Here is a 13,621-nt window from a genome sequence, read left to right as displayed (position 1 = left end):
ACTATTGGCATCAGCATGCCTTGGCAGTAACTGTTAAAGTGACAGTGGCACTGAACTTCTATGCCTCTGCACCCTTCCCAGAGGCATCAGCAGACCTGACTGGCATCCCATAAGTGGCTGGCCATCACAGCATAAGGCAGGTATACCCTGTTTGGAATGGCATCTAATTATATTGAGTTCACCACTGATCAAATCATGCATGCACTGATAGTGGTGGGGTTTGTCGCCATCTCTGGACTCCCTCAGTTACTAATTCCATTAATTTGGCTACGGAGGCACTTGCTGAGTAGCTAGTGACATTCATAAATAGGAAGGAATTAACCTATACTCAACATTTACTGGATGTTCAACCAGCACAGGTGTTTCGTCATGCTGCCATGGTACCATCATCCTTAAACATTCACAGGTCCCTCAGTTGTTCATGCTGCTGGAGAGAATACTTGGGTGACTTCTGGGAGAAAAGGGTTATTCATTGAGGAAATAGCTTCTGGCATAACCATTCAATTGATGCACAGATGCACTACAATGGAGGAAGAGGAATCTGTGGATCAGGGTCAACCAGCCTTGCGAGGCCTTCCATAGGTCCAACTGAAGAATCAAAGCACTGACCAGAATGGAAGGGAGGCTTGGACTATATTAATTCAGAGACATTTTTCTTGAAGGCAACTTATTTGGGAAGGCACATAGCTCAGAAACTCAACTTTTCCAGAGGGAGGGAATGTATCCAAAGCCTTTCCACTGTTCCCCACACTATCTGGAAGACAAGCCTCAGCCTACTCCAACACAATTTCTGCAAACACACATGTGTCTCCCTCCCCCACTTCATCATTCTTCTGCCTTAATTACATCAAATTTTGCAGGTCCAAACATCAGCATTTTTATTACATGAAATCCTTATAAACTAATATAAACCATGATAAAAGTCACACAAGTCAGACACTAGGTGAAACTATTGACAAAGCTCCTTCTGCTCACATCCACCTTTGTGGGTTATTCTGCTGTGGCTGAGAAGCTGGTGGAGGCAAGCTCTTAGCATGTTTGTGCATGTGGCTGAGATGTCTATGATGATCATCTTTGTTCCTGTTGTGTCAGTGGAGGCTCTGCCACAGGTTGCCTCGTCTGCATCATAAGGCCTTCTTGCATAGAAACGCCAGAGGGGCCAAGGGGATGCTAACATTTTGTTCCTTAAGGGATGGAGCCCTCAGTATCACTGATGCTTACTGCAGTCCTATCGTGGCACACATGAATTTCAGAGCGATCCACCACCTAGGCACAGGTGGCATCCACTCCATTTATCTTTGCACCACGAATGTCACTGACCAGTCAATGCCACAGAATGTCCAAAAGGAAAAGAAGAGAGTTTGGACCAGTATTCTTATTTTCTTGCTTTACTGTTTTTTCCTCCTGGAATGGCATACATTCCATGTGTGCGAGTGCACTCTTCCTGCATCACTCAGTGTGATACCACACTTGGCTCTCGACAAGGTAGGCCACTCTTTCAATGAGTGAGCTCATGCACTCATATTCCTGAAACATAACAGAACACACGGCATAGTTGGACTCCTCCATTCTCCGCTCATGACTAGGTGCTGCCTGAGGCATTGTAGATATTTGGACATCTTCATCTCTTGCCCCAGGAGGATATAACTAATATGATGGTGCTGGCTTGGTTGCTTCTTCCCCTGCTGATGAAGATGACAGCGCCATACCGGCATATTAAAGTTCCTGCTCAATCACAGGCTCTCTACTAAACATAAGGAGCTGGATAGAATACTCAACTCTATCAGCCCAACTGTTTCTGTAGACCTGCATCAGACTAGAAGAGCTAATGTATTGGCATGGAGGAAACCGAGGAGAAAGTTCATGCCAGTCACCTTGAGTTTCATCCCGTCTTTGATGGACTCCCATCTCACCATTGTCAGCTTGCTAATGCATTGCCAGCCTGGCAATCTGAAGGGCCTCCTCCTCCATTTGAGTACCCAGACTGTGGACAAGCTCTTTCTTGGAACTTTGTGCTCTTTCTATGTCAGGTGAAAGAAATAAGACAACAATGCCCCCCTTCACCACCTCCAGAAGGTCAAACACATCTGAGTTTGCTGCCGTGCATTGCCTCCTCCACAAGTGCTTGAGATGTGAGCCCAAAATGCCAACCCAGTATTACCACATGTTCCAGGGCACTATGGACCATAAGGCTGCTCAGCTCATGGGTATGCTGGTCAGGACTGAACACCTTTAATCCAGGTGCCACGCTGTCCTCACTTTACCAGCTGTCACAAGATGATTGAAGCCTTTCTGGCACTGTAGCCATGTCCTGCTGACAAAGCATACAACACCTCCAGCCATGCCTGCATTATCTGGCTGACCAGGCTGCCCTCGAAGGAATCACCACAATGTTATCCACCCACCACTTCTACATGTACCTCAACGGAGACAATGGTTCATTGTTCCCCCCCCACCCCCCACCTCCCCCCACCACCACCGCCAACCCCCCCCCCCAAACCTTCCATTGGAACTTGACATGCTGCTGGCCCACTCCTCCGCTGCCACTAATTGGATGTTGAGCATTTTGTTTGAAAATTTCATCAGCCATGAGGCGCCAACTTGGAGTGGGAGTGGGACCCAGAAATGATCCTGAAGTCAGGGTCCCAGCCCTAAAATACGAATTTGGCCCATTAAATCTGTTTCTTCACCGCTTCTGTCTGAGCAGCTGAATAACTTCCAGCATCTTCTGTTTCTATTTCTAATTATAACATGAATGCTATATCATTTTACCTTAACTGGTAGGACTTAAATGAAACTAACTTACCGGTCTTTCTACTGGAGGGGTGTGCCTGACTGTCAGCTTGAGTAATCTCGGTGACAGGATTGAAGTACAAGGTTTTGGTGCATTGCTCTTTCGGGTATAGGGTATGACTTCAGGAAATGGAGATTGCAGTCCTTCCGCTGGTCTCAGACCAATATCTATCGCATTGTTAAACTTTTCAAATTCCCTAAAGATAAAATTAATATATTTTATAACAATGAATCAGTATATATGACAATATCAATATATCACAATAAGAGCCATTTGCAGATTATGCTGCTAGATTTAAATGAAAATTATGAATGTTTTTGAAAAATTTGAGCGACTTGCATCTAAATTTTTCAGAGCAATTCCTTCGTCCTGCTGCTTTGCATTAAAGAGCATGACAATCTTTCTGTAAAATGTTTCATTATATCTTCAATTGTCTTGTACTGAAGACCGTTGAATTAAGGGCATAAAGCTGTACCCAACACAGCAGCAACATGAAGAATGGCAGAGATAAAAAAAAGTTACTATCCTGGGCCGTAACTTCCGAGCTCCCCGGTGTCAGATTGGGGAGGTACCCCAAAGATGCGCTGGGAATCCCCTTCGAAGGTTCCCAGGTAAGGGTTTACACGACAGTTGCTCAGAAGTTCTTACTGTCTCTGAGCAATTGCACTGCACTGGGAAACATCCAAAAATGCTATTCAAATCCAAACCTTTGCATAGTTGCACAAATAGTTACCCAGAAAACTGAGGAAGAATTAAAACCTCGAACCAACCCAACCTGCTGATTCAACCTCCTATCTGACCGGAACCAAACTCCTTCCAACCCAACCTGACGCATCCGACCACCCCAACATCCGCAGATTTCCCCCCTCAAACCCTGTGACCAGCCCATATGCCTCAGGGATCAGTGCTGGGTCCACTGTTATTTGTCATTTACATTAGTCATCTGGATGAGAATTTAGGAGGCATGGTTAGTAAGTTTGCAGATGACACCAAAATTGGTGGCATAGCAGAGAGTGAGGAAGGTTATCTAGGATTGCAGCGGGATCTTGATCAATTGGGCCAGTGGGCTGATGAATGGCAGATGGAGTTTAATTTAGATAAATGCGAGATGATGCTTTTGCGAAGTAATGCGAGGTGAAGCAGGGCAGGACTTACTCAGTTAATGGTAGGGCGTTGGGGCGAGTTATAGAACAAAGGGATCTAGGGGTACAGGTTCATAGCTCCTCAAAAGTGAAGTTGCAAGTGGACAGGGTGGTGAAGAAGGCATTTGGCATGCTTGGTTTCATTGGTCAGAACATTGAATACAGGAGTTGGGATGTCTTGTTGAAGTTGTACAAGACATTGGTAAGGCCACACTTGGAATACTGTGTACAGTTCTGGTCACCCTATTATAGAAAGAATATTATTAAACTAGAAAAAGGACAGAAAAGATTTACTCGGATGCTACAAGGGCTTGACGGTTTGAGTTATAAGGAGAGGCTGGATAGACTGGAACTATTTTCCCTGGAACGTAGGAGGTTTAGGGATGATCTTATAGAGATCTATAAAATAATGAGGGGTATAGATGAGGTAGACAGTCAACATCTTTTCCCAAAGGTTGGGGAGTCTAAAACTAGAGGGCATAGGTTTAAGGGGAGAGGGGAGAGATACAAAAGGGTCCAGAGGTGCAATTTTTTCACACAGAGGGTGGTGGGTGTCTGGAATGAGTTGCCAGAGGTAGTAGTAGAGGCTTTGTCTTTTAAAAAGCATTTAGACAGTTATATGGGCAAGATTGGTATCGAGGGATATGGGCCAAACGTGGGCAATTGGGACTAGCTTAATGGTAAAAACAGGGCGGCATGAACAGGTTGGGCCGAAGGGCCTGTTTCCATGCTGTAAACCTCTATGACTCTATGAACCCTCCCCCCTCCCCAATCAGCACCACCATCATCACCACCTACACCCCTCACCCTCCCAGCTAGTGCCGTAAAAAAGGGTGGCGTGCCCTCCTTCAATTTGACAGAGCTGGACTTTGATGCTGGGCCTCAGGCACTGCACTGCCTGGATCTCACTTGGCCCAAGTCAGAAGGTTGGTCGAGACAGGCTGGGAAGAAATTTAACATAGGCAACTGGGCACAGAATGGCAATCAACACACTATAACTCTTAACAGGAATTATATTCAATTTAGATTTAGAGGTAAGCCAGCTCACTGCCTCCAGTCACTGATTTGAGGCAATGCCTCCTGCCCCGATGAAGTTTATGGGCTGAAAATGAGAGACAGCAGTTCAGCATTTCAACATGAAATCACAGCTGTAGGTAAGAGGAACATCCAGCTATGGTGGCTGGCAGCAGGCCACATTGAGAGCTGGGGGCAGCAACTTTGTAACTCCAAAGCAAAAGGTGACTGAAACCAGAAACATTTAAGCATTGAGACATAAAAGACTGAAGGTTTGGAGAAGAAAAAGGTCACTCAAAGGTGGTCATCCAGATGAGGGCAGCATTGGATCTCCAGATTAACTTGAAGATGGCTCCGTGATAGACATGGGCCAGTCCTTCCCAGTCGGTCACACCAGCAGGATTCTCTGGTCCCGCTGCAGCGATCAGAGATTTGCTGTGCACATAATTCTCCATCCTCACTTTCAGCAGTGGCGGGGCATAAACAGCCAGAAAATTCCAGCCAGTGTGTGGCATACAGGACCGCCACACAATGAAGCAAATTGTAGCTGCTAGCAGGGTCCCTTCATGAAATACTGCCTGTGGTCACATATCAGCTGAACACTCGGGAAGTGGAATCATTAATGGTTCATAAAAATAGCCACGTTCTGGTGAGAGACGCACAAGGAAACTTTTTTTTTTCTTTCGTGGGATATGGGCTTCACTGGCTGGCCAGCATTTATTGCCCATCCCTAGTTGTCCTTGAGATGGTGATGGTGAGCCACTTGCAGGCAGTCTACAGCAGACTTCTTTATATATTCATGGACTGCGGGCCTAACTGCCGAGACCAACTTCAATTGGCCATTCCTAATTGCCCTGGAGTAGGTGACGATGAGCTACCTTCTTGAATCACTGTTATTCATGTGGTGTAGGTACACCCACAGTGCTGTTAGGAAGGGAGCTCTAGGATTTTGACTCAGCAACAGTGAAGGAACTGCAATCTGTTTGCAAGTCAGGATGGCATGGGATTGAAGGGGAACTTGTGAATGGCGGTATTCCCATTTGTTTGCTGCTTCTGTTCATCGAGCTGCAAGAGATTGTGGGTTTGGAAGGTGCTGTCAAGAAGCTTTGGCGAGTTGCTTCAGTGCATCTTGTAAATGGTACACACTACTCCCTCTGTGTGTCAGTAGTGGAGGGAGTGAGTTTTTAGCATGGTGAATGGGATGTCAATCAAGCAAGCTGCAATGTTGAGTTATTCGAATGTTATTGGAGTTGCATTCATCCAGGCAAATGGAGAGTATTGCATTATACTCCTGACTTGTGCCTTTTATATGGCGGACAGTCTTTGGGGAGCCAGGAGATAAGTGAATAGAATCCCCAACCTCTGACCTGTTCCTGTAACCACAGTATTTATATGGCTGGTCCAGTTCAATTTATGTTCAAAGCTAGCCCCCAGGATGTTGACAGTCAGGGATTGACAATAGGAATGCCATTGAATGTCAAGAGGAAACCATTAGTTTCTCTCATTGGAGATTGTTATTGCTTGGCACTTTTGTTGACTGTTGTCCAGCTTTTCCTGCAGGTGGGCATAGAAAGCTTCATTATCTGAGCAGTTGGAAATGGAACTGAAAACTTTGCATTCATCAGTGAACATCCCCAGTGCAATATCATGATGTTGGGAAGGTCGTTGATTTAGCAACCGAAAATGACTGGACCTAGGACACTACCCTGATAAACTCTTGTACTGATGGCCTGGGACTGAGATGAGTGGCCTCCAACAATAATAGTTATCCTCCAATGTTTTGAGTATGATTCCAACCAGTGAAGTGTTCCTGGAACTTGTGCCTGATCTAAGCTTCTGAGAGGAAGTGGCTCCAGACATGGTCTTGGCAAAGGGGTTTGTGTGCAAATGGATATCAACTGCCACCAGCATGTAGAGGGGACAGGTTATGATGAAATAAAAATGAAATAAAATAAAATAAAGTTTATTTATTAGTCACAATAAAGGCTTACATTAACGCTGCAATGAAGTTACTGTGAAATTCCCCTATTGGCCTCAATTTTATTGGGATGCCACACTCAGTCAAATACTACCTTGATGTCAAGAGTAGTCACTCTCAACTCACCTCTGGAATTAAACTCTTTGCCGATGTTAGGGTCAGGGCTGTAATGAGGTCTGGCACTAAGTGGTTCAGGCAGAACCCAAACTGAGTCTCAGCTACCAGATTATTTCTGAGTATGTGCTGCTTGATAACACTGTCAACAACCCCATTGTTACTTTGCTGATGATTGGGATGGTAATTGGCCCACAAGTCCTCACAGATGCCAGGATTTGAGCTGCCTATTCTGTCATGGATAGATGCATCAGCAACAGGTAGATGGAGGAGATCAAGGTTAAGAAAGTATTTCCCCCCTTGTTGTTTCAAGGGTGTTCTGAAAGACACCATGAAGAATTGCAACGACGTTAACTCTTGGGAGACCATCGCTTTGGATCGAATTGGATGGCAGTAGTCTCCATGGGAAGGATCCCTCTATGTATGAGACCCATTGATGACAAAAAAAGGAAAGGCAAGGGCAGTGAAAAAAAAAGTCACACCCGAACTGATAACACATAACCAGATATCTCATGTGACAACAAGTTCCTTACATGACAAACGTCTGCAGGTCTCAAACCTGATTCATTAGCCATCTTCAAACTCATGGAGGACAATCACCTTCACCAGCAAGGGATAGTCAAAACAATACTAGTTTGATAAAATTGAGTGGTTTGTTAGGTCATTTCAGAGGGCAGTTAAGAGTGAACCACATTGTTACGAGCCTTTAATCACATGAAGACCAGACCAATAAAGACAACAGATTTCCTTTTCTTAAGAACATTAGCACACACCATGGCAAAGCCTACAATCAATGCAAACCCTTGTGCTTGCACTGCTCACTCCTCAGCAAGAGGAAATGAGATGAAACTGTCTGTGTCTATAAAGAGCCTCAGTGACTTCCCTAATGCGGTCGTCTACTGCAAGTTGCGAGATGTCACTTACATCTCTTGCAGCAGCCTAGAAGGAACCAGACACAGATTAAGAGTTATCTTGACTGCCACAGCCAATGCTGTCATTGCCCTGATTTGAGGTTGCAGTGGTGGCTGCAGCAGTTGGCAGATTTCAGTCATAATCTCTTTAAAAAAAACTCATGTATTGGTCATCAATGAAGGTCCTTCATGTTATTTAACATTATGTCAAGCTGCAAGGGTGAAGGTTCAAGTGTAGCATTTGGAAATGGCAGCTGAGGCATAAAATCAGCATTTCATGCTGATTGATACCATAACCTGCCTCCTCTACATGCTGGTGGCGGTCGATATCCATTTGCACACAAACCCCATTGCCAAGACCATGTCTGGACCCACTTCCTCTCAGAAGTTTAGATCAGGCATAATTTCCAACATTAGAGGCCCCTGCAGCATTAAAGAAAAATGGGTGTCACAGAGCCCAATTTCTCTCCCATAAAGAGTAAGCAGTCGGCTAGGGAAGAAGGTGGTCTATTAAGGATCCAAAAGGAAATTGTCATGTAGCAGCTGAAGGCATGGATAAAATAAGAAGTATTTCACAAAGGAAGTTATATGAAGAGAGGAAAGGGAAGTTAGCGGCAGGATAGTATTAGAAATGATGTACTTCAAAAGATTATCATCAATGAAAGTTGGTTAATCACCTAATCCAGATGGAATGGTAGGAAGCAAAGGAGAGGCCACAAATTTTTAATCCTCATTGGAAACAACTCTGGAGCCAGAGGAGAACGAGAAAGTTGCTATTCTTAAAGCACTCTTCAACATGGCATCAGGAGACAATGGAATCCTCACTGAAGCACTAAACCATGGCAGAGAAGAATAATTGGCGCAAATATATGACCTCATTTCCCTAATCTAGAAGGAGGGGAACATGCCAGGAGATCTCAGACACCATAATCGTGACCATTTTCAAGAGGTGACAAGTGTGACTGTAGTAACATAAGAGGAATTTCCCTGCTGTCGCCATAGGGAAGGTCATCACAAGAATCCTCCTTAATCACCTTCTCCCTGTGGCTGAAGAGTTCCTCCCAGAGTCTCAATGCGGATTCCGCCCACTAAGGGGCACAATGGACATGATGTTCACTGCGCAGCAACTACAAGAGAAATGCAGGGAACAGAACCAACCCTTATACATTGCTTCTTTGATCTCACAAGGCCTTCAACAATGTCAATCGCAAAGCATTACGGAGCATCTTCCTGCATTTTGTCTGTCCCCAAAGGTTGGTCACCATCCTCCACCTGCTCGTTAGAGGGGTCAGTTTTTGTTCAAAGCGTGCAGGAAGGTTTTTTTGACTCAGTATGTAGACAGGCCAACTAGAGGTGAGGCTATATTGGATCTGGTGCTGGGAAATGAGCCAGACCAGGTGCTAGACTTGGAAGTTGGTGTGCATTTTGGTGATAGTGACCACAATTCGGTTACGTTCACCTTAGTGATGGAAAGGGATAGGCATGAACCTCGGGCCAGTGGTTTTAGCTGGGGGAAGGGTAATTATGAGGCTATTAGGAGAGAATTAGGAAACATAGGTTGGACTAGGAGATTACAGGGACTGGGAACGTCCGACATGTGGAGTTTTTTCAAGGAGCAGCTACTGCGAGTCTGTGATAGGTATGTCCCTGTCAGGCAAGGAGGAATTGGTAGGGCTAGGGAACCGTGGTGCACCAAAAAAGTTTCTTTGTTGGTTAAAAAGAAAAAGGAGGCTTATGTTCGGATGAGACGTGAGCACTCGGGTAGTGCACTAGAAAGCTTTAGATTGGCTAAGAGGGAGTTGAAGAGCGAGCTTAGAAGGGCTAAAAGGGGACATGAGAAGACTTTGGCGGATAGGGTTAAAGAGAATCCTAAGGCGTTCTATAGGTATGTCAAGAACAGAAGGTTGGTTAGGGCAAGTTTAGGGCCAGTTATAGATGGCAGAGGGAAGTTATGTGTGGAACCGGAGGAGATTGGTGAAGCATTGAACCAATATTTCTCTTCGGTGTTCACGCAAGGGGACATGAATATAGCTGAGGAGGACACTGGGTTGCAAGGGAGTAGAATAGACAGTATTACAGTTGATAAGGAGGATGTGCAGGATATTCTGGAGGGTCTGAAAATAGATAAATCCCCTGGTCCGGATGGGATTTATCCAAGGATTCTCTGGGAGGCAAGAGAAGTGATTGCAGCGCCTCTGGCTCTGATCTTCAGGTCGTCGTTGGCCTCTGGTATAGTACCAGAAGATTGGAGGTTAGCGAATGTTGTCCCATTGTTTAAGAAGGGGAACAGAGACTTCCCCGGGAATTATAGACCGGTGAGTCTCACTTCTGTTGTCGGCAAGATGTTGGAAAAAATTATAAGGGATAGGATTTATAGTTATTTGGAGAGTAATGAATTGATAGGTGATAGTCAGCATGGTTTTGTGGCAGGTAGGTCGTGCCTTACTAACCTTATTGAGTTTTTTGAGAAAGTGACCAAGGAGGTGGATGGGGGCAAGGCAGTGGACGTGGTATATATGGATTTTAGTAAGGCGTTTGATAAGGTTCACCATGGTAGGCTTCTGCAGAAAATGCAGATGTATGGGATTGGGGGTGATCTAGGAAATTGGATCAGGAATTGGCTAGCGGATAGGAAACAGAGGGTGGTGGTTGATAGTAAATATTCATCATGGAGTGCGGTTACAAGTGGTGTACCTCAGGGATCTGTTTTGGGGCCACTGCTGTTTGTAATATTTATTAATGATCTGGATGAGGGTATAGTTGGGTGGATTAGCAAATTTGCTGATGACACCAAAGTCGGTGGTGTGGTAGACAGTGAGGAAGGGTGTCGTAGTTTGCAGGAAGACTTAGACAGGTTGCAAAGTTGGGCCGAGAGGTGGCGGATGGAGTTTAATGCGGAGAAGTGTGAGGTAATTCACTTTGGTAGGAATAACAGTTGTGTTGAGTATAGGGCTAACGGGAGGACTTTGAATAGTGTGGAGGAGCAGAGGGATCTAGGTGTATGTGTGCATAGATCCCTGAAAGTTGGGAATCAAGTAGATAAGGTTGTTAAGAAGGCATATGGTGTCTTGGCGTTTATTGGTAGGGGGATTGAATTTAGGAGTCGTAGCGTTATGTTGCAACTGTACACAACTCTGGTGCGGCCGCACTTGGAGTACTGTGTGCAGTTCTGGTCCCCACATTACAGGAAGGATGTGGAGGCTTTGGAGAGGGTGCAGAGGAGGTTTACCAGGATGTTGCCTGGTATGGAGGGGAGATCCTATGAGGAGAGGCTGAGGGATTTGGGATTGTTTTCGCTGGAAAGGCGGCGGCTAAGAGGGGATCTTATTGAAACATATAAGATGATTAGAGGTTTAGATAGGGTGGATAGTGATAGCCTTTTTCCTCTGATGGAGAAATCCAGCACGAGGGGGCATGGCTTTAAATTGAGGGGGGGTAGTTATAGAACCGATGTCAGGGGTAGGTTCTTTACCCAGAGGGTGGTGAGGGATTGGAATGCCCTGCCAGCATCAGTAGTAAATGCGCCTAGTTTGGGGGCGTTTAAGAGATCCGTAGATAGGTTCATGGACGAAAAGAAATTGGTTTAGGTTGGAGGGTCACTGTTTTTTTTTTTAACTGGTCGGTGCAACATCGTGGGCCGAAGGGCCTGTTCTGCGCTGTAATGTTCTATGTTCTATGTTCTATGTACACGATGACATGCAAGCAATGATCCTGACCAATAGATCCACCACAGACCCAGTCATGTTCGGACTGGGGTCGAGCAAGGCTGTGTCAATGCATCGATGCTCTGCTCAATCTTCCTTGTTGCAATGTTTCATCTCACCCTCAGGAAGCTCCTCACTGGAGTGGATCTAAACTACAGAACAAACAGCAATCCGTAAAACCTCTACCAACTGCAGGCCAGATGCAGGATGGTCCCTCCCTCTGTCATTAAACCACAGTATGCTGATGATGATTGTGTTTGCACACACTTGGAGGCCGAGATCCAAGCCATCATCAAAACCTTTACCAAAGCGAATGAGAGCATGGGCTTACACTAAATATCCACAAGGCAAAGATCCTCTACCAATCTGTCCCCGTCACATAGCACTTCCCTTAGTTATCAAAATCCACGATGAGGCCTTGGACAACTTGGGCCATTTTCCATATCTTGGGTGCCTACTGTCAACAAGGGCAGACATCGATGATGAGATTCAACACCACCTTCAGTATGCCAATTCAGCCTTTGTTCACCTGAGGAAGAGAATGTTTGGTGCCAGGGCCTCAGACCTGGCACCAAACTCATGGTCTACAGAGCAGAAATGATACCCATCTTCCTATTTGGCTCACAGACATGGATTATGTACACCAGGTACCTCAAAACACTGGCAAAGTTCCACCAGTACTGCCTACTCGACATCCTGTAAACCTATTGGCAGGATAGGCGAGCGACTCTTAGGCCAACATCCCCAGCATCGAAGTCGATCAGCTCCACTGAGCAGCCACATTGTCCGCATGCCTGACATGAGACCCTGAAACAAGCACTTTACTCAGAGCTTTGACACAGCAAGTGAGCTCCAGAAGGGCAGAGGAAACGCTTCCAAGGACTTCCCTAAAGCCTCCTTGAAAAACTGCAACATCCCACCAACGCCTGGGGATCCCTGACCGAAGACCGCCTAAAGTGGAGCAAAAGCATTTGGGGAGGGGCTGAACACCTCGAGTTTCATCACCGAGAGCAAGCTGGAGCCAAGCATCGACAGTGAAAGCAGCGCACGGCAACCTGAGTACTTCACCCAACTGCACCTCCAACCACTGTCTGCCTCACCTGTGAGAGAGACTGTAAGTCATGCGCTGGACTCCTCAGTCACCTGAGAACTCCTTTTTAGTGTGGAAGCAAGTCACCCTCAACTCCAAGGGACTGCCTAAGGCTTCAAGAATGGAGAAAGGGATGAACCAGAAAACTGCAGCCTAACATCAAAGGTGGAACCATTATCACAGACAGGATAAGCTTTCATTTTGAAAGGTATTGATTCATAAATAAAAGGGAAGCCAGCATGGATTTGTTAAGGATAAAATATGTCTAATCAATGAAAACCTGATCATTCAACTTAGCTGCCTGCCCCAAGACAGCAGATATAAATGGTTCCCAATTGATATTGTCCCCCTCTCTTTCAAAACAAGAAACATATGCAAGGTTTAGATGGAGAATGATCCAAAACATTATTTTCACTAAAGGACCATTTGTCAGAACTCTACTTTCGCTCCGGGTTAATTGGAAAGGGACAAAAAAAGAAACAAGTGGGTTGTATCCTTGCTGCGCAGTTGCAGGCAACCTCATGAGTTAAATCAAAGTGACATCAATTTGAGATTCAAGTGTTCAGAATCCCACTATTCACAGCAATGCAAACACTCACCGACCACATGTGAGAATGCAAAAGGGGCTCCTGACTAGCAGTTATTGGTACATTACCGCACAGCCAAAATTGTCTGCACAATGCTACATCAATTCAAAACGGTACAAGTTCTGTCCGCCAGCCAAGGACAAATATTATTTCTTCTGTGTCAAAAGATTAAGATATCACCTTGAGATAAATGGCAATTAATTTCTTATACACTCTTTTACATCTTTCCATGATTGAATATGGTAAGGTTGTTGAAATTATTAAAAATAAAGCAATGTCATCCTCCA

General features: G+C 45.3%; 1 protein-coding gene across 1 annotated transcript in view; it reads right to left on the bottom strand.

Annotated features, from left to right (window-relative positions):
• The window catches only part of LOC144506052 (cilia and flagella-associated protein 47-like), a 106,510-nt gene that overhangs the window by 49,627 nt on the left and 43,262 nt on the right, over positions 1-13,621 (bottom strand). Inside the window, 2 exon segments of the mRNA XM_078231871.1 lie at positions 2,807-2,990; positions 7,967-7,981. Coding sequence (XP_078087997.1) covers positions 2,807-2,990; positions 7,967-7,981 — 199 coding nt within the window.

Source organism: Mustelus asterias, chromosome 17 (assembly GCF_964213995.1).
Source record: "Mustelus asterias chromosome 17, sMusAst1.hap1.1, whole genome shotgun sequence".
NCBI classification, from domain to species: domain Eukaryota; kingdom Metazoa; phylum Chordata; class Chondrichthyes; order Carcharhiniformes; family Triakidae; genus Mustelus; species Mustelus asterias.
Note: the sequence above shows the minus strand (reverse complement) of the source record. Positions and strands in the feature narration are given on the sequence as shown.